General features: G+C 37.1%; 1 protein-coding gene across 1 annotated transcript in view; it reads right to left on the minus strand.

Annotated features, from left to right (window-relative positions):
• Positions 1–21,225, minus strand: part of LOC122811677 (aquaporin-4-like) — a 99,495-nt gene that overhangs the window by 42,380 nt on the left and 35,890 nt on the right. The window contains exon 3 of the mRNA XM_044083676.1: positions 16,900–17,064. Within this exon, the coding sequence (XP_043939611.1) occupies positions 16,900–17,064 (165 nt within the window). The remainder of the gene's footprint in view (positions 1–16,899; positions 17,065–21,225) is intronic.

Genomic DNA, 21,225 nt, shown 5'->3' on the forward strand with positions numbered 1-21,225 from the left:
TATGTTTGTCAGCCCTCAAGCTGTAAAATAAAACTGCAGCATACCTGCCATTATTAGAATTTATTAGTACCCTATCAGTGCAGTAAGCTAATGCAGGGGGTTTCTTGTAACAAGGGTGCATGTTTCAAATCTCTTCTTCCACTATTTTTGTTTAGGGATGGGGGCTGTTATTAATGGTTAAGATGTCCACCTTACCGTCACATGATACATGGTTTGATTCTCAGCTTTGAAAGGGAAATTGACTAGGCTTAAAATGGCCAGTAAGGGCAGCTAGCTTATTACTTATCTATGCCTCAGACTTAGGACAACTCATTTTTATTTCTTTTTTTATCTCTGTTTCTCCCTGTGCCACTGACCTTTAGCCACCCATTTCCAGGAAGCCATCAGAGTTTTCACCTAATCTTATTCACTGTTGCCCGATACAACAGACTTCTGCCACCTGCAGGAGTCCTGTAACAATGTCCCAGTAACCCAAGAATCCGTCTGCACAGGGGCATATTGTGGTTCTGCCTGGACATGTAGCTTGATGACTGTGCCCATCGCAGTTTCTAATGCTTCCACCTACACTATGTTTTAGTTGTGCAGCATGTCAGGCTGCCTCCTTCCTTTCATGGCATGAGCTATAGTTGGCCAGTCTATGTGCCAGATCCTTAGTATATCCTGAGTCATCTGGGTCACTTTCAGGGCAAAAAGACTCCACTGTACTATGGAGCCAACCATCCTTTTTCCTTATTTTTCAATTACATGTTCATCTGTTGTACATCTTTTGCTCTACTTCAGTAAGCGGTGAAATCTATTATAATTTTTTCTGTATATGATTTATCCAGTGCAGAAATCAAAGTACAAGAAGCATTCATGTGTATTCAGCAATGGTTACCGGACTCAGAGTTGTGTCACTAAAGGCAAGACAATGGTTTTGTCATTTGTAATACACATCACCTGACTACTTAACTGCATGCTAACAGCTTCAGGTGGCAAAGTTACTGAAGCCATTGACAGCAGTAAATGCCTGTGAGTCTATATTCATCACACATTTCAATTTATGATGTTTTCTAAGGTTATTCAACAAAACAAAACAAAAAGACAGTCATTTGTGGTTGTCCATGGAATCAGAACATAAATGATGACTGAAGTAAGAAATAAAATGGTATTGTAGTAAGGCAACATATCAGAGGCACTTGAATCAGATTTAGTGCAGTTTATTTACAGTGACAGCATGTGAAAGTTCATTTGTACTGTGTACACCTACTAGAGGTACAAACATATTGCACCTGGTACTCACAAATATGGGACAACGTTTCACCCCCAGTATCATGTCCTTTCTGGTAAGGTCAGACCACAAATTAGTCTCCTTTGAAATAAGAATCAGTTCTGTAACACAACAAACCCTGTAACAGTTATAAACTATGCCAAGACAAATTACCTCTTATTAAGTGACCTGCCAAAATTTCAAAGCCCTCCAATCCCAGATAACATTTGCCTATGTGGAATTATTCACAGAAGCTCTGTACAACCACATCACTGATTGCATAGTGACTGCTGTGCCTACCAGACGTAAGCCCAAAACTAACCAAAATTAAATAGTTTGGAGAACAAAAGAAAAAAGTAATTGCTAAAATTAAAAAGTGTAACACCAAAAAAGATTAAAAAAAAATCTCTCATCAAATTGAATAGACAAATAAGAGGACTGTTTAAGTCCAATACAGCAACTTCTGAGGTAAAGACAGCATCCCACACCAAGTACAACCATAAGGCTTTCTTTAGATGTGTACAACACCTCAAAGGCAACACACAACTGTGTACCAAACTGTTGGTAAATTGAGCCATGTTTATGGAACCAGGAGACATAGCAAATCGTTTGGTTGATAAATTCAGCTCCAGCTTTACCCTCCTTTTATCCCCAGCCACCCACCCTCAGGAAATACCATCTAACATAACCCCTACAACCATTAGTAGGAACAGGTCTTAAATGCACTCTCTAAGGCCAAAAATACAGCTTTAATTGGTCCTGATATCATCTCAGGATGCCTCCTATATATCCTGAAATATAACTTATCAGGGTCACTGATGTTACTATTCAGCCATAGCCCCCACACAGGCTTCATTCCACATGAATGGAAGACTTCAATGGTCATCCCTCTGCACGAGGGTGGACCATTGATGGGTCCTGGGAACAATTAAACTGCAGACCCATTAGTCTGACTAGTCTCATATCAAAACCATAGAAAGAATTAACATGGAACTGATTAACAATGACATAGAAAACCTTAATCCACTGGACCTAACCCAGTTTGGTTTTGTCAAAGGCAGGTCATTCCTTATTGAACCTGATGGAATGCCTGAGAGAAGGTCAGAGGGCAAAATGGTGCATATTGCCTGATTTGACCTAGCTAAGGCATTTGACACAATAACCCGCTCAAGCATTGTAAATAAACTCATGGAATTAGGCATAAAACCTTATGTAACACATTGGATAAACAGCTGGCTCACAAAGAGGAACCAAGGAGTCACCTCCACAAAGACTCCTCCAGGGCTCTGTCCACTCCCCTTTATCATCTATATTTTGGAAGTCAAGCCCAATGTCAAGGACCTTTCAAGTTTGCAGATGATTACAAGCTAGGAACAATAATAGAAATCCGCAAGATACTAATACCTTAGAGGAAAGTCCAACACAGAGAAATGACTGGTGACAATGTCGTGGCTTAAAATTCAATGCCATGAAATGCATACTAGTACCTTTTGGGAATATGGCCACCCAGGGAAACCACCTCATTGGTAAAACACCCCTAAAAGTAGGCACAGTAGTTAGGGATTTGGGAATTCATGTAGTGACCTTGCTTTTGACCAATGTGTCTAAGGTAGTCAGAAAATCATTCTATGTCACTCAACTTATAAGTAAGGGCATGGCATCCATTCAAGTCTAAGGTATTCAACCCTCATTAGACCCATCATAGAGTATAAGGTCCCCTTTGGTATGTACCTTACCAGGCACATGTAACAACTGGAACGTCCACAGAAGTTCCTCACAAAAAGAATACAGGGCATAAACACAATGTCCTATCTCCATACCTTGTTTCTAGCAAACTGCTGACAGATGATTTATACCTGGCATACAAGGCATCCTTGGATCTGGCTCAAATGGACCTTTTGCATAGCCACAAAATGAAAAACACCAGAACTAAAAGTTCTAAGGACTGAAACTTTGTTTGTGACTTAGGACATGATGGCGAGACAGGTATGCATCTCAGAGGATCCCCATTCTCTGGAATAGGCTTCCCATCCATGTGAAGCAAAGCCCTTTCCTAACCCTATTCAAGTGCAACCTGGACCAGTGGATGGAAAACTGGGAAATTCATCCCTGGTCTGGCACCTATGTCTTTGATGGCTAGAGGCAGCTGTTAAATCATGTCCTAACTAACATACACCCCTTAAGTAACTTCTAAGGTGCAATCATTTGTTGGATACATTTGGGTTGCATGGCTAGTATATAAAGGCCCCAGTGATCGTTAGCCTAGTATACACCTATGAACTTATTTACCATCACAAAATATAAAATTTCAGTTTTTGATAAAAAAATTTTTTACATAACAGTTCTGTAACCTTCTTTTGCAGGTGGTAGTAGCCTTATGAAATTTGCATGGATTGCAGTCCAAGGTCCCTCTGTTAATAGAACTCTATTTACATTTATTTACCAGGAAAGTTTGACTGGAAAGAGCTTCTTTTTAGCCAAGTGCCAGGGAGGAAAGTTCCACATAAAAACATGCACAGGATAACATATGAGTGTTTTTTGACATACATTAGTTAATATAACATAATATAATGTATACATTACAAGGGATTATTAACATAAAGTAAACAAATTGTGGTACATCGTATGTTACAGCTATTTTGTAAGACTTGTAGTTTATAGCACAAGTAGTGACTGAGACTATAAATAGTATGAATGGTAGGAGAGAGAGAGCGAGAGAGAGAGAGATCTAATGTGTACTGCATACAGTATTAAGAAAAATATGAGTAAGAATTTCATACTGAGTGCAATTTAGGCCAACTGGACTGATTGGGCATAGTAGGACCCCGAACTGAAAGGGGACCCTCGCAATTGTCAGGACTGTAAGTAAAAAAGTCTTCAATTTGAAGACAAAAAAAAAAAGGCTCTTTGACTTGAAACTGTAGCTAGTTCCTTGCTACAAATATAGTAAGCATCTTGTTACAGACTGTCTAACACACTGAGCACTTCAGCCGTGACCACAAATTCAATACTGGCATTTGTTAAAATGTCAGCATTCATACTTCCATAACTATTATTTTTTTTTTAATATAATTATCTACAAGAACCGGGAAGATAAACAACTAGGTGCCAGATAACTTATGAAGGAAGTTACGGTTAATACCTATTAAATAGGAATAGTATGTTCTGTATGCTACCTAGTTGCATTTACAGAAAGGCAACTAAATTCCAGTTCTACAGATCTTCAAGGTTAACCACTGATAACAGTGACTTTGAAAGGGAAGTGATCACTGTACAATTAGTTTGCATACAGGGATTACATTGAACAAGGCAAAGAAATAGCAGTGAACACTATCAGAGAATGAAGATCTCTTGGGGCTATATCCTATTCAGCATCTGAGATTTTCTTACAAAACCACCTATGGTGGATCAAAGAAATGCAGCTTAGCTAGCCTGTCACATACAGTGTTAACTTCAGGGAGATGGAAGGCATTATCAGGAATAACTGGTGTGTTTTATTAGCTTCTTCAGACTTTGCTTGAATTATAGAAAAGCAAACAAGGTTTGTTTTTAAGCATTCCAAGAATACTACACAGTAACTGCTCCACAGCCTTAATATTTGTGTAAAATATCCTCATATGCAGAGTGACAAAAGGACTGTAAAATTGTATAAATAGTTCCTTCTATAAGTATATTAGCTGGAACAAAGTATTTATACATCCTTCCACTAGTAATATGTATACACTGTGGCCCTTTGTCGACTGCAACAGCAAAAATGTGGACCTGCTATACATTTTCACATGCTGTTAATTCAAAGTGTACTTGCATGCTAAATGGCAAGTGCCCTACCCTCATCCTACTGAATTATAAAGCCCTCTCAGAAACTGACCGTGCGTGTGTGTGTGTGTGTGTGTGTGTGTGTGTGTGTGTGTGTGTGTGTGTGTGTGTGTGTGTGTGTGTGTGTATGTGTGTGATTTATTTCAGGGCATTTCTGCCCTTTTGTTGACAGGTGTCTTTTAGTTTCTGTCTAAGCTGAAATTGTTCTCTGAGAAAAGTTCTGTGTAAAATTAGTTTGTCTTTCAAAATATTGAGATATTGTAATATTTTACTATAGAAACTTTGTATGGAGTTAGTACATTAATAGACAGGGTGGTCTTGACAAAAAAAAACAATCTTGAAAAAGTTTCTGTTTTTGTGTGGCTACTTATTGGGCTCCTTTTCTCGTCTTTAAGACAGTGGGATGTCATAAGTTTTTATGAGAGTAAGTGAATTTTTTGAGGAATAGATGTACTTGACATGTTACTGTGTTGTGAGGGGATAGGTCTATTGTGTTTGGTGTTTGTCTCTAAAAGCTTTTACCTCAAACTTTTTTTTTTCTTAAGGAAGTTTAACCATCTCTTCCTAGTTCAAATATCCTCATGAGAGATTGTTTGTAACTAGGGCATGAATCCAGGTCTTATAAATTCAGGTCTATATTAGAAGATCGAATGCTTAGGTGATCGAACACCTAAACATTGAACTTGTAATATCGAAAGCAAAAAACAGCGAACGGCCGATTTAATACATGGAAAGACTTCCCTTGGCCATTCCCCGGATTTTGCCATTTTGTCTACTGTAGAGCGATCTCGGAGTTGTTATATTTAATTGGGGGGGTGTGGAGGGCACAGCCCCCTCACTTAGTTTGGGTGTAAAGTTATTTTTTTTTCCATAGCCAACCAACATGATTTCTTGTGCTGTTCAACATTTTTGGGTTCGATATTACAAATTCAATGTTTAGGTGTTCGAGCACCTAAGCATTTGATCTTGTAATATAGACGCATAAAGTCTGTCCCTTCTTCCCCGTGCTGTAAAAAGAAGGTTATCTGGGAAATTTCAGTCTGCAAGCCAGCTTCTGTCTTATCTCAGCTGTTGATGGGTGATGCTGCCCTGGCCATCAGTTGTTCCTCCAACAACTCTCCCATTTCTTCATTTTCCTCTGGTTTTGCTCCTTGAGATGCGGCTATGGACTAGGGGTTAGACATGTTCTCTATGACTGTTGAGTTGCCTTTGCTAGGCAAGGGACAATCTCCTTACTGTACAGAAGAGCCTTTTCCCCAGGACACTGACCCTCTGACTAGCTGCACTTTTGTTGGGGGAGGGGTCTCCTAGAAAAAAAAAGCACAAGTCCAGGCATTTTTCCTCATCTGGAACAGATAACTGGCTAGATCTGACAAAAGACTGACACATTTCAGTCACTGAGTGATGATTATCCTTCTAAGAAAAGGAAGAAAGCTATAGGTTCATCATTCTCACTGCCTCAGCGGGAAGAAAGCTATAGGTTCATCATTCTCACTGCCTCAGCGGCCTTTTGGGTTATGTGCCAAGGTAGCTCAGTATAGGCCAGCTTTCAAAAGCTCAGACGTTTTGCAGGGAATGCCACCCCCCCATCTCATTTCCACACTCCCTTATGGGGACTTTATACATTTAGAAAAACTTTGTAATCAAGATGAACAATTTGGGGAAGAAGTTCAGCGTACAGCCGAAATGTTTATTAAAAGGGGTTATGATAAAGAACAAATAAGAGATTCCTTGCAAAGAGTCTGGAACAAACATATTGGGAAAGAACAAAATGTAATAAATAATAATAAAAAACTATATCAATGAAGAGAGAAGCAAGCACTGTCTTGTTGGCCTTATAATAGGCATAGGGAAATGTTTGATACAAGTATAAACCTTGATAGTAAGGATATATTATTTGTTATGATGTATAGTATATCGAGTAAATGATTACTACATTCTTTAAAATATTATTGGCTATATTGTTTAAAAGTAAGGAGCTTTTTAATTTAATTAAGAAATTTCCACACATTTCTTATAAGAGAGGACGAAACATTGCTGACATGTTTGTATATAGTAGATTTATTTCCCCATCTGTGAGGCTTAACAGACAACTTCACCTTAAAAAAGGCATGTTTGAATGCAGTAGGCGCTCTGTGTGTAAACATATTGCAAATAGTTTTTCTAAGATAAATTTTTAATTTCTATCCTGACATGGAGTTCTCATGTAATACTGAGGGGATTGTTTATGTTTTAAAATATTCATGTGAATTGTTTTATATAATGGAGAGTCAAAGATCATTTAAGATTAGGTTACAGGAACATATTAGGGACATCAAGAATCAGCATCTTGATAGTCCTTTAGGAAAGTATTTTAAGCAATTTCATTCCGGTAATCCAGACTCTATTAAAGGTAGCATTTTGGAACATGTTTGCACAAGGGTGGGGGAACAGGTGGATTTTAAAGATAAATTGTTGTGTAAAGAGACATTGTATATACTAATATAGGATACATTAACACGAAAGGGCTTGAACAATGAGTGTAGTTGGAAATGTGATCTTTAGTAATTAACACTTGTTAAGCCAATTTGTGTATTTGTTTTGAAGGTTATATATGTGGAGGCAATACAGTGTTTTTTTACTCCTTGAAGGCATTTTTGCCAAGGCGCAAGAGAGAATACATTTTTCTCATCACACACACACACACACACACACACACACACACACACACACACACACACACACACACACACACACACAGACACACACAGACACACACAGACACACACACACACACACACACACAGACACACACACACACACACATCCTAACTTTTGGCTAAAAGTATTAATATCTTTACAAAAAAATTTAGTCCTGAGCATTACTTATATGTGCATCCAGAACAGATAACAATCTGGCTAACAACAGGAAAAACAATACCCCTTTTGAACAGTGAACCTGCAAGCCATCCTAAGTATTATAGATCAATAGCTTGCCTTCAAGCTATATACAAACTATATAATGGAAATGATGGAAACAGAGTTTATAGCCATTTAGGAAAAAATCAATTATAGCAAAAGAACAAAAGGGTAACAAACAAGTCATATGGAACAACAGAATGATTTACACTAAGGAAAATATATTTAATGTATTTTAATATTCTATATGGTTTTTGAAGCTTATTGATTGTTTTTAACTGACATTTAATGTGGTTAATTAATCTTATGTTGTTATAGGCTGACTGTATTCATGTGAAATGTATATAACTGATATGAACTCTTTTAGAGATGTACTAACACTGATGAACGATTTGTATCCGAAAGCTTTGTTATAATAAAGTTCTTGGCATTTCTTTGGAGCTGGATTTATATGAACTAAGCAACTTCTTTGCTAACTTCTGGTTTATCACCGTTCTCAACCTTAAGAATATACATATCTTTGCTTCGCTTAGCAGAAGCATTCCAGTATCAAACAGGTATTTAAATGAAACCAGAAGAAGACAATAATCAGACAGCAACTGAATGTGCCAAAAAACAAATAAAGAACATAAGGAAAAGGATCAGATGAGAAGAAAAGAAAGTTGGAAAATCCATAAATATAATGTCAAGTACGAAGATCTCCTCGAAAAACATCTTGTCGACCAAGATTTGACACAGGAGTGGTTAAGGAGAGGTGAACTGAAACCAAAAGATGAAAGGCTAATAATGGTGACCCAGGATAGTGGACTATATACAACCTGGTTTGAAAAGGCCATTGAAAAAGTGGGAGAAACAGACAAATGCAGGTTTTGTAAAACAGAACTGGAAACAGTATCACATCTTGTTGCTGGGTGTGATACACCATGGCAGAGGACTTGTATACTGAAAGGCACAATAATGTGTCAAGACTTTTGCACTGGGGATTGTGCAATCATTACAAAATAGAAGTATCTGAGAGGCATTGGAAAACTGAATCACAAAGTATTATAGGGTACGATGAAGTTTATATCACTTTGGAATATACATTATACTCATAGCTAATGGTATAGCTGGCTTATCTATCACTTGCAGTATTCCTGTATATGGCATCCCTCAACAACTGAAGAGTGAAAAAAATCTAATGGTGTTGCTCCTGCCAACTGGGACTTGTAGCTGTTTCTACCTCACACCCCCATTACTCCACATGATGGGCAATTCCAAAAATAAAGTCCACAATCAGTTATCTGATGCTCCTAAATTACAGGAGTCCAATCAGGTCCCATTTCTGTGCCATGCCTCCAACCCTCCTTCCTCAGATGAGGGAAAAACTTCCATTTTAAAGTGTAGCAATCTACTTGCTATAAATAAAGCAAGCATTTGCTACAGGTTATACCATGTATGGAGAACTACTGCACACAAGTATTATTAAAAAAGTAAGAAAATATAATTTTATTTAAAACTGCTTGCTACAGTTTATACCATGGCACACACAGAGCATCACAGCACTCAGGTTTTATTAAAAAAATAAGCAAAATGTTTTTTTTTATTTTAAAATCTAGCAAGGAGTTGATACAGCTTATACTAAGCAGGAGGGAGCACTACAGCACTGAGGTGTTATTAAATAATAATAATAAAAATATATATATATATATATATATATATATATATATATATATATATATTTTTTTTTTTTTTTTTTTAAACTGCTTGCTACAAGCACCACTTGTTATATTTGAGACCACACAGAGTGTTACACTGCTCAGGTTTGACTGCAAATGCAATACCGGCTTTTAAAAGCCAGTATTGCACTAAAGAGAAATCAGACATGGATTGTACAGATGACTGATAGCACCCCCAAACACTTTGCGCTTGAGGCCATTTCCCCCTTCACCTCACCCTAGCTATGCTACTGCTCATTACCAACAGTTAAAAAAATAGATGTGAGAAAAACAGATATAGTAGTCCATGAAAAAAGGCAAACATAGCACTGATCATTGAAACTGCTAAACCCAGTAATTACAATGTCTTACATTTAGAGAGACAAAGCCATAAAACACCAGCAATTGCAAGAAGAAATTAGAGCAATGTGGAAGAAAAATATCCAGAAAGTTTCAACAGAAGTAGGAGCAGCAAGTCTAACAAAAAAGAATTTACAGTCATACTTAGATATTCTACCAATACATGTAACTCCATATGAAGTACAGGATAAGGGGAAATTCTGGGTGCACTGTACATGCTGAGAGAAACAATAGTGGTTAACATCAAAGACTGAAACAATACTAATTTCATGAACTCTAATCATACTTCTTAACCTCTCACTGCAAGAAATCCGGACAAAGTCAGAAAAACTGGGGGAACAAAGGACCAAAAATAGGAACAAATTAAAAAAAAAGTTTGTTCATATAAACTTAGAAAGTTGCTAGAATAACAGGTTTTGAATTATGTATTTTCTGAAGGATGTGAAGTCTGAAAGTCAAATATCTGTCACTATTTACTGACATCAAACCTCAATAATTTGCCAGAAAACCACAAATTTTACGAAGAACTGACAAAAAATATGAGGCACAAATCTGGACATTCTTGAAAATCTGGACACTTGAGAGATATGACTCTAATCATACCCTGACTTAGAAATGGCATCCATTCCTTTTATCATATTAGAAATCTAAAATATCTGGAGAAATTAAAAAAGAAAAAATGACACAATTCCAAGTTCATAGAAAAAAATTAGTCCCCAACCACTCAAACCATTTAAGTGCTCATGTGGTCACCAGATTCCAATGCTAAATAAAGACCAACTCCCACATAAGTGTTAGTGTTTTAGCAATGCAGTAACTGTTGATGACAGTTAATGTTTGAGACCTTCATTACTAACTAACAACATATCAATGAAGGACATCTGGCGTGACAGGCACAGGTCTAATGTAACAGACCTGAAGTCCAGGCCAAAGGCCATGAGGCTTGATTCCTCAAAAAAAGAAAACTAATGCTTCAGTTGTGGACTTCACTTCTTCTCATGCAAGCTCCTTTCATCCCTAGTATTAATTTAATTCATTCAATTACATGTATTGACCTGGTCCTTTGCAACCAGTCTTCTGCCATGATTCAGGCCACAAAGGCAGGAATAAATTTAGCATGTAACATAGTCTGGAGAATTAATTGGCATGTTTTTGGAAGGTGAGAGGAAGCCAGAGTATTCAGAAAAAAGAATACGTGAAGAGCCTGTATACCCCACAGTTATCAGAGATCAGGGGTCAAACTTGGACCCTGAATCTTTATATTCATAGTATAATAAAAGAAAAAAAGTATAGGAGCAATCCAAGGCTGATAAAATGTGTCAAGATATACAAATAGCAGTTCAAAACACTGTGCCAAGTTGAAAGTTCCTTCTGATATAAATCCATGCAAAAACTTCGTAAACCACTGGATTTATTGACAACAAAGAACAAATAGGTAAGCGCTTTCACCCTTCTGGGCTTCCTTAGACCTTTAAACAATTTCATTCAAAACAAAGGTCAATATATACTAATCTAAAATATGACATCACTTCCTATACTAAATTTAAAAAACTATTACTCTAAAAACATATATTATTTAACTAATATATATCTCCAAAATAAAAGTATAAAAGATGAAGATACACAAAAAATTAATAAACTGTATATAAAATTCATGTATATAATATAGCTTATAAATAACAAAACATGCAGGTTTATCTGACAGTAAGCCTCCTATTTTTAAGGATAGGTTTGAGGGGGATCTTGTTGTTAAGTCCCGGCTTATGATCTGCTCTAAGTCTGATAATCCACTTTAATTCCATCCTTTCCATATAGCTCCATACATCCCCACCTCTAATACTAGGAATGTTGACTTGCATGACCTGAAACTTGAAATTATGCTGACTGTTTGTTTCTAAAACATGTTTGGATAAGGCATTGCATGTAGATTGTGAGCGTATGTGATAAAGGTGCTCCCTAATCCTTTCACGTAACCGCTTGTCTGTTTTACCTACATAAAACGCCGGGCAAGCTATACATCTAGCTAAATAAGTGACATGTGACGTGTCACAATTAGCATGTACCTGAAACCTAAAGCACTGAGAGGTGGAAGGATGTATAAAATAGGGATTACTATCTAAGAATTCACAAAAAGTGCAATGATTACAAGGTAAAGTGCCTATAGCAGGGCTATCGTCTGTACTCCTGCTTAATTCCTTTGGATAACATAAGAGCCTCTGTAAGTTCAGCCTATTCCTAAAAATTAACTTAGGATTCTCCCCCACCATCTTCTTGAGCTTAGGATCGACCATCAAAATACCCCAGTTTCTAATAAGTACTTCTTTGATTCTATTGATATCAAGTGTATAATTAATGGATAATTTCACTACAGAATCATTAGAAGTATCTGAAGGAGGCAACTCATTCTCCACTGGGGTTTGGTGGGAAAAATAGGGATGTGCTATATTATCTCTCATATTATGCACCCCTTCAAAATGCATAGTCACCTCATTTATCTTATATGATCTCTGTAAAAGTTTATCGCTCAAATCAGATAGTTCATGAATAAATCCATCATGATTAGGGTTCATTCTAGATGCTCGTATGGCTTGTTCTTTGATTAAATTCTTAAAAACATAATTGGGGTGCATACTTTCTCTATGAAAAAGTGAATTTTTGTAGCATGCTTTCCTATAAACCCCCGTATTAAGAAGCCCATTCGGTAACCTTTCAATATAAACATCTAAAAAAGCAATCTAGTTATCTGAGCTATCCATTGTAAAATTCAAAAAATATGATAGACCATTAATCTCTTCAAAGAATTCTCGTAGTTCTTCATCTGTCTCTGTCCGTAAAAGAAACAGGTCATCTACAAACCGACTATAAAAGATGACATGCTCTTTAAAACTATTTAATTTAAATAGATTGACTTTCTCCCAATCTACCATGACCAGGTTGGCGTAGCTATTGACACATGAAGTGCCCATAGTCATGCCGTCCTTCTGAATGTAAGTCACTCCATTAAATAAAAAGATGTTGTTCTCCAAAGTGATTTCTAACAAAGCACACAGCAAGTCAATTTGTATTAACATATAGTTGGTATTATCTTGCAGGCATCTAGAGATGCTTTCAATCCCATCTCTGTTTGGGATCACTTTGAATAATGATTGGACATCTAGGGTTGCCAGTTTAAAATGTGAGTCACTAGGTAATGTAGTCACTTGTTTATAAAGGGCTAACAGAAACTGTTTTGTATCTTTTAATACGTAAGGAAATTTATCTACTAGGGGTCTAATATGTTTTTCCAAGTACAAGGACAGAGGCTCAGTAACCCAACCTCTCCATGTCACAATAGGCCTCATGGGGGGATCCAGAGGGTTTTTGTGGACTTTAGGTAATCCTTGGATAATGGGGATCAATGGATTTGACACAGATAGAAAATCAAACAATTCTTGATCTATGAATTCACTAGAAAGTAAATCTTTTAACACTAGAAAAATTCTGTTAAAACTCGGACCCCTATCTCATACATCTGTATTATGTCATAAAATCTAGAATCACTTAACATAAGAACAATGCTTCATTGATATTTAGTAGTATCCATAACCACAATGGGTCCCCCCTTTTCTGCAGGTCTAATTATAATATCTCTGTCATCCCTCAGTCTGTTCATAGATGTTCTTAATTTAGGTGTCAGATTACATGCCACTTCCTTTTTCTATTTTCATGGTCTAACTTGTGTAGATCATCTTCCACCATCTTCGTGAAAGCATTAAGAAGGGGGTGTAAGACAGGTATATAGGTACTTGTTTTTTTAAAAGCTGTTTTGTCCAACAACTTGGGATAATTCCCATACTCTAACTTTAATTGAACATTACGAGTAAACAATTTAATATCAGTTACTAAATCAGTAATGTTACTCTTATCTGATGGAATAAAAGAAAGACCCTTATTAAGAATTTCAATTTATTCTACACTTAATTCTCCCTCTGAGAGATTCCAAATTAATGTCTCGGTATTTCCTCCCACATTTTCTTGAGTGTGGGTCCAGTATACTCTCCCCCTGAGGCCTTGCGTTTCTGTCTGCCTCGGCTCATTGATCTGCTCCTCCCCCCTCTGTGAACCTCTTTCCAGCAAACCCCAGTGGAAAATGTGTTACCTCCTTCAGATACAGCTAATGAATCTGTAGTGAAATTATCCATTAATTAAACTCAGGATATCAATAGAATCAAAGAAGTACTTATTAGAAACTGGAGTATTTTGATGGTCGATCCTAAGCTCAAGAAGATGGTGGGGGAGAATCCCAAGTTCATTTTTAGGAATAGACTGAACTTACAGAGGCTCTTATGTTATCCTAAGGAATTAAGCAGGGGTACAGATGATAGCCCTACTATAGGCACCTTACCTTGTAATCATTGCAATTTTTGTGAATTTTTAGATAGTAATCCCTATTTCATACATCCTTCCACCTCTCAGTGCTTGAGGTTTCAGGTACATGCTAATTGTAACACGTCACATGTCACTTATTTAGCTAGATGTATAGCCTGTCCGGCATTTTATGTAGGTAAAAAGGACAGGCGGTTGCGTGAAAGGATTAGGGAACACCTTTATCACATACACTCACAATCTACATGCAATGCCCTATCCAAACATGTTTTAGAAACAGTCAGCATAATTTCAAGTTTTAGGTCATGCAAGTCAACATTCCTTGTATTAGAGGTGGAGATGTGCGGAACTGTATGGAAAGGATGGAATTAAAGTAGATTATCAGACTTAGAGCATATCATAAGCCAGGACTTAATGACAAGATCCCCCTCAAACCCATCCTTAAAAATAGGAGCCTTACTGTCAGATAAACCTGCATGTTTTGTTATTTATAAGCTATAGTATATACATGAATTTTATATACAGTTTATTAATTTTTTGTGTATCTTCATGTTTTATACTTTTATTTTGGAGATATATATTAGTTAAATAATATATGTTTTTAGTGTAATAGTTTTTTAAATTTAGTATAGGAAGTGATGTCATATTTTAGATTAGTATATATTGACCTTTGTTTTGAATGAAATTGTTTAAAGGTCTGAGGAAGCCCAGAAGGGTGAAAGCGCTTACCTATTTGTTCTTTGTTGTCAATAAATCCAGTGGTTTACGAAGTTTTTTTGCATGGATTTATATCAGAAGGAACTTTCAACTTGGCACAGTGTTTTGAACTGCTATTTTTATATGTTGACACATTTTGTCAGCCTTGGATTGCTCCTATACTTTTTTCTTTTATTATACAGTGTTTTTTTAAGTAATAGGAGCATTTATTCCATGGTCACATTTGTTTCATTGTTTTTTATAATTTATTTTATAGTCATATATTTTACTACTGCCAAGGAGACCATCAAGAAGCCCAGCTACATCAGCCAATACTGGTGGGAGACTAACAACATCCCCCATTAAATAGGCTTTCTCCATATATCTCCATTGAAAATTTCTCATCACCCATCCAGTCATCCAGACTAGTTTTAAGGGTTGCTTGGGATGTACACTGTTTGACAGGTTAACAGCAACCTCTATTAGAGCAGCCAAGGGTGCTGGGACCTGAGATCTTTTTGGTGTGGAATTGTTGAGGTCTCTCAAGCTGGTTTACGTGCTTAGTAGTGTACACACCAAAGGGTAGATTATGTTCCACAATGCGGCTACTATCTAATAAGGATGATTAAAATGGGACGACAACTTCTTTGGACCTTGAGGAGAAACCATGAAGGATAAATTATGCAAGGCAAAAGATTTCTAATCAACACAGAGATGTGGAAATGAAAGGTGAGTCTTATCAACATACATACCCAAATCCCTGAGGAGTGTATCAAATTTAAGTGGGATGTTATCTATATAGGTAGCAGGTGATACTAGATTTACCAAAGGAAAATATGGTGCATTTCTTGGTGTTAAGGGTAAACCCATAATTAAAAAAAAAAAAAAAAAAACAGGCCTAAGTTTGGTCCAGCCATCGTTGGAGAATTTGAAACCTGATTAGCTATAGTCCTGGATCTTGGCTTTTATGTCACAGAAATGTGTGTGTGTGTGTGTGTGTGTGTGTGTGTGTGTGTGTGTGTGTGTGTGTACGTATATGTGTGTGTGCGTGTGTATATATATATATATATATATATAGATAGATATATAGATATATACACACATACATACACACACACACACTCACACTCACACCACATATATAAACAAACATTAATAATTTTTATATATTTCACATCTTTAAAAGGATATTATATTAAAAAACAAACTGAACAAAATAATAGAGCTGATGTATAAATCAGGCCTATTAATTTGCCTGCAGATGACAGCAGAAACATTCTCATTCATGTTAACAGCACTCTTTGTCTACCCTTATAGATATCTCATATCTTCAGATTTGTTAGATCTTTCTCACAAAAATAGGGAACAAGGTAAATCCAGTGAGTAGTGATACGTTCATTAAAATGCCATATTTTGTTTTTACAAACATACATAGGGACAATTGACTTTTGCTACCATTCACATTTGTATACATGTATGGGCATCTCTTTGTGTGTGTGTGTGTGTGTGTGTGTGTGTGTGTGTGTGTGTGTGTGTGTGTGTGTGTGTGTGATTCAGGTACACACATTCACATTTACATGTTAAAATTGCATGACAGATTTACAATGATATACTGAAATACTTAGTTTGACAGATGATGTCAGCAACCCACATTTTGTAGCAATGTTTCAAAAATGATTTACCCAGCTAATGTTCTATGATGAAGGAGTATTCATATAGGTCTTTTGTTATGTGTGCTTATTCAGAATTTGTATAGCCCTCACCACATCTATCTTACATAGCAATGTGTTTTTTTGTTTCAGTTCTTGTAGTACTCACAGCTGCTAGCATTCCTGCTGCCAAGGAACATCCAATTGCCATGCTACCTGGTTCTCCCACCTCACGACGCCTGTGCTCTTCAACAGCAAATATAGTGAAAACCAGCTGAAAGGTGGAGACAATCTCCATGCTCAGTGCCTGTCCAGCATTGCCATCATTGTTAATCTATAAATACAAAGGAAACAACATCAGGGTCTCACATTTAACTTTCTACAGTCTGTTTTCTGCCACATTTACCTTCCTATCCAAATTTTTTAAATTCTTTGCTTCATGTATTTGTTTATTTCTTTATTTGCATTGTCCCATCACTACTTTCTTGGCTGAAAATCTTTGACAACTTAATGTCCCCAACTGGCACCACTGTTATGCATTGTATTCTTTTGGAGCTCTTCTTACCCCATTTTCCACAGAAACCTTCATGCCTTCACACTGGATACACCTTATCCTGTGAGGAAGTTTAACTTGTAGGTGTTCCTTTCAAGGTCCAGGAGGAAGGGGACAACAGAAGTTTGTTTGACCTAGATCTGGCAAGCAATAGTTATTCTATATTAACAGCTGTTATTTAACCACTTAGCCACTCAAGGAAGCCTGTCTGCTGGTGCATAAGTAATGTTTAGTCTGTGACATCTTTAGGAACGGGATTAGCTGATATTTTGATCTGGAGAGCAGCAGTTATTTTAAATCAAGAACTATTAGTTAGCCACTTGGGGAAGATGTTTGTTGGTGCATAGGTAAAGTCCAGACAGGGACATCTTCAAGAAACAAATGTGCATCTGCAGCTGATTGCAAAATATCTGCGTCTGGTAATCCACCCCCCTCAAAAAAATACTGAATGCATACTTTTGCTCTGGTCTGCAACAGAGGCCACCTAACTACCAGGGCAGGTCTTTGCCTTCCACTGAAGAAAAGACAGCTGGTATGTGTGTTCCTTTCCAGTTTAATCAGCACTCTCCTGATCAGAGTGCATTCTGGAACTTCGGTCAGTCTTCCTGAATTTATCAAAGCTGAGTTTGTTAAGTGCCAACTCAAGAAACTGAGTTTGATGAAAACTTAGCTCATTGAAAAGTACAGGCTTAAGATGCCAAAAAGAAAATATGATTCTTAGGAAGTATTTTTATAGGGTCCAAGTCTCCCTCAAATCCCATATTGCAGGCTTTAATGCTATACCTCATTAATTCATTCACCAAATCTAACATAATGCAGCTTAGAGAAAAATTGAATATCTGCTGCTGTGCTACCTCAGAGATTATACAATTAAGTAAAGGACTGAAAGGGTTAAGCCTCTCAAATGGAATTTCAGGAGAGCTTATACCTGATAAGAACAAAATATTGTTGTTTTATTTTGCAATGTTTATTATTATTTCTTTGGCTATTTGCACTGGTAAAATATATAAGTATAGCTTTCATACCGTTTAACTGCACAGATTTTCGCAGAATGTCCAGCTTTTTCCTCATATTTTTGTCCGTTTTTCATAAAATTGTGCTTTTTCTGGCAAATTAGTAGCAAATCATTAAAGACTGAAGTTAGAAAATAATGACAGACAATTGAATTTCAGACTTCATACCCTTCAGAAAATTCATGCTAATGCAAAACCTGTTATTCTATCAACTTTCTAAGTTTGTAAGAGCAATATTTAAAAAATGTCGCTATTTTTGGGCCTTTGTCCTACTTTTACTTAAGGCTTTATCCAGATTTCTTGCTCTAAGAGGTTGAGAGGTACCGGAGCTTTTTTTCTTTTGATGAAGCTTGCAGTTAATGGATTTCCACAAAACACGTTCATTAAGTTAATAGTCAATGAACTCAGTTTCATCAAGGTCAGGTAGATACATCAGGGTTTGTGTCGTCGCAGATGCTTTGGGCTGTACTCTGGGCTAAGTCTTTTTCTTAAAATTAAAAAAAAATGAATTTTGTCATTCACACATAAAATATATTTATAACATAGTTTTGCAGAAACTATGTAAGTATCCATGCTATGTAACATTTTAGTCGCCTAATTTGTATATGTTTGGCTCATACCTCTCAACTATACAGATTTTCACAGAATGACCATATTTTTGCCTCATGTTCTTGGACTGTTTTTCATAAAATTGCGTTTTTCTAGCAAATTTGTGCTAAGTCATTAAAGACTGAAGTTAGAAAATAATGACAGACATTTGATTTTCAGACTTCATATCCTTTAGAAAATTCATGCTAATGCACAACCTCTTATTCTAGCAACTTTCTAAGTTTGTAAAAGCAATATTTAAAAATTGCCCAATTTCTGGGGCCTTTTTACCATTTTATTTACGGCTTTGTCCAGATTTCTTGCTCTAAAAGTTGAAAGGTGTGGTTTGGTTATATTATATTTTGATTGCAAGATGTATGTTATTGATGTGTACAATTAAAGTCATATTTAGCATGAAGTAAACCACAGTTCTGCAACTGTGTCACATGATTTCAGGATTTGCAAGTGGTGTGAATTTGCAGTGCTTGAGATCTGCTTATAGGGACAGTCCCTCTTCTACAATATATACATTTGCGAGAATGAATGGTTAAGAGGGTACTAGTTCATTCCTTCAAAGTATTGGTTAAACATACAGCAGCTCTAAGCCCAGCTCTGTGGTTCAGAGAGATAAATGGCCTTGATTAGTGGCTCGGATGCAGGAATAAATGGGCAAGGGAGGGTAGGATAATTGACAATACTGGTTCACCTAATGTGTACACAGGTACTGGTGGTCCATTGGCTATTTCACTGCATTCAAGCAGATGCTTGCAGGCAGAACAGCTGCAACTAGAGTTGTGGGTCTGGCAAATCAATCTTTTGGTAGTCCTCCACATCATGTGGATTAGAGCCCTCACTGCTAGTCCTCCTCATCATGTGGATTATAGCCCTCATTGGTAGTCTTCCTCATCATGTGGATTGGAGCCCTCACTGGTAGTCCTCATCATGTGGATTAGAGCCCTCATTGGTAGTCCTCCTCATCATGTGGATTAGAGCCCTCATTGGTGTTCCTCCTCATCATGTGGATTAGAGCCCTCATTGGTAGTCCTCCTCATCATGTGGATTAGAGCCCTCATTGGTAGTCCTCCTCATCATGTGGATTAGAGCCCTCATTGGTAGTCCTCCTCATCATGTGGATTAGAGCCCTCATTGGTAGTCCTCCTCATCATGTGGATTAGAACCCTCATTGGAAGTCTTCCTCATCGTGTGGATTAGAGCCCTCATTGGTAGTCCTCCTCATCATGTGGATTAGAGCCCTCATTGGTAGTCCTCCTCATCATGTGGATTAGAGCCCTCATTGGTAGTCCTCCTCATCATGTGGATTAGAGCCCTCATTGGTAGTCCTCCTCATCATGTGGATTAGAGCCCTCATTGGTAGTCCTCCTCATCATGTGGATTAGAACCCTCATTGGAAGTCTTCCTCATCATGTGGATTAGAACCCTCATTGGAAGTCTTCCTCATCGTGTGGATTAGAGCCTTCATATTCAAGGGAGCATAGCAGGTCCTCACAGTGACCCAGGTGCTTATATTAGCCACCAAGGACTGGGGTTAGGGCCCAATAGAAAAAAACCTGATGACTGTGTAATGATGGCCTTTGTGATCAACTCTCAGCTAATGGGCAACAAGTGGGATGACTGATCATGGAGGGTTGATGGGTAGCATGCAAAAGTATAAAAAAGTACAACTCTTAACAGGGTTATACTAGGTCAGGGACTGTGATATTATCATATCTGATCCCTTTAACATACCTTTTACATATTTAAAGAATGCATATTTATCTATTTAAGTCAGCAGCCATCAGCATCTATAATTTACCAGAGTAATACAAGGTCCTGTACTTCATACTGGTCAGTGGGAAGTCATGCTGATGGAGTGTGACCAGCAGCCTACCTAAGCTAGAAGATGCAGGAGTCCCTAGCTTCAAGACACTGGGTTTTGAATGCTTGAGACTTGAAAGCTTGTAGAATACAACCCTGGTAGAAAAACATGTTTATTGTAAAAAATGATAGACCAAAATCTTGTGATCACAAATTTGAACTATGTACACTAGCTAATATTAAATAGCATTAGGAATAAATAACACATGAAAAATAATAGTGGGGAATGGTGGGTGGGCCCATATATTTTTATGATGACTCATCATTCAAAGATCTTCACAAGGATTCAGAGAATTCCTCTCTGCTCATACTAATTGTCCAACATGGTGGGAAATTCTTATTCACAGACTGTGAAGCACCACATTAGTGTCTCATTACCATGTCCCTAAATAGAACACTGTACTGTTAGACCTGACTGGATTAGTGATGTGTCTGTTAGCAAAGGTATCCCTTACATGCGCACACA

Source organism: Protopterus annectens, chromosome 9.part0 (genome assembly GCF_019279795.1).
Source record: "Protopterus annectens isolate FY-2018-M chromosome 9.part0, PAN1.0, whole genome shotgun sequence".
In the NCBI taxonomy this organism is placed as follows: domain Eukaryota; kingdom Metazoa; phylum Chordata; order Ceratodontiformes; family Protopteridae; genus Protopterus; species Protopterus annectens.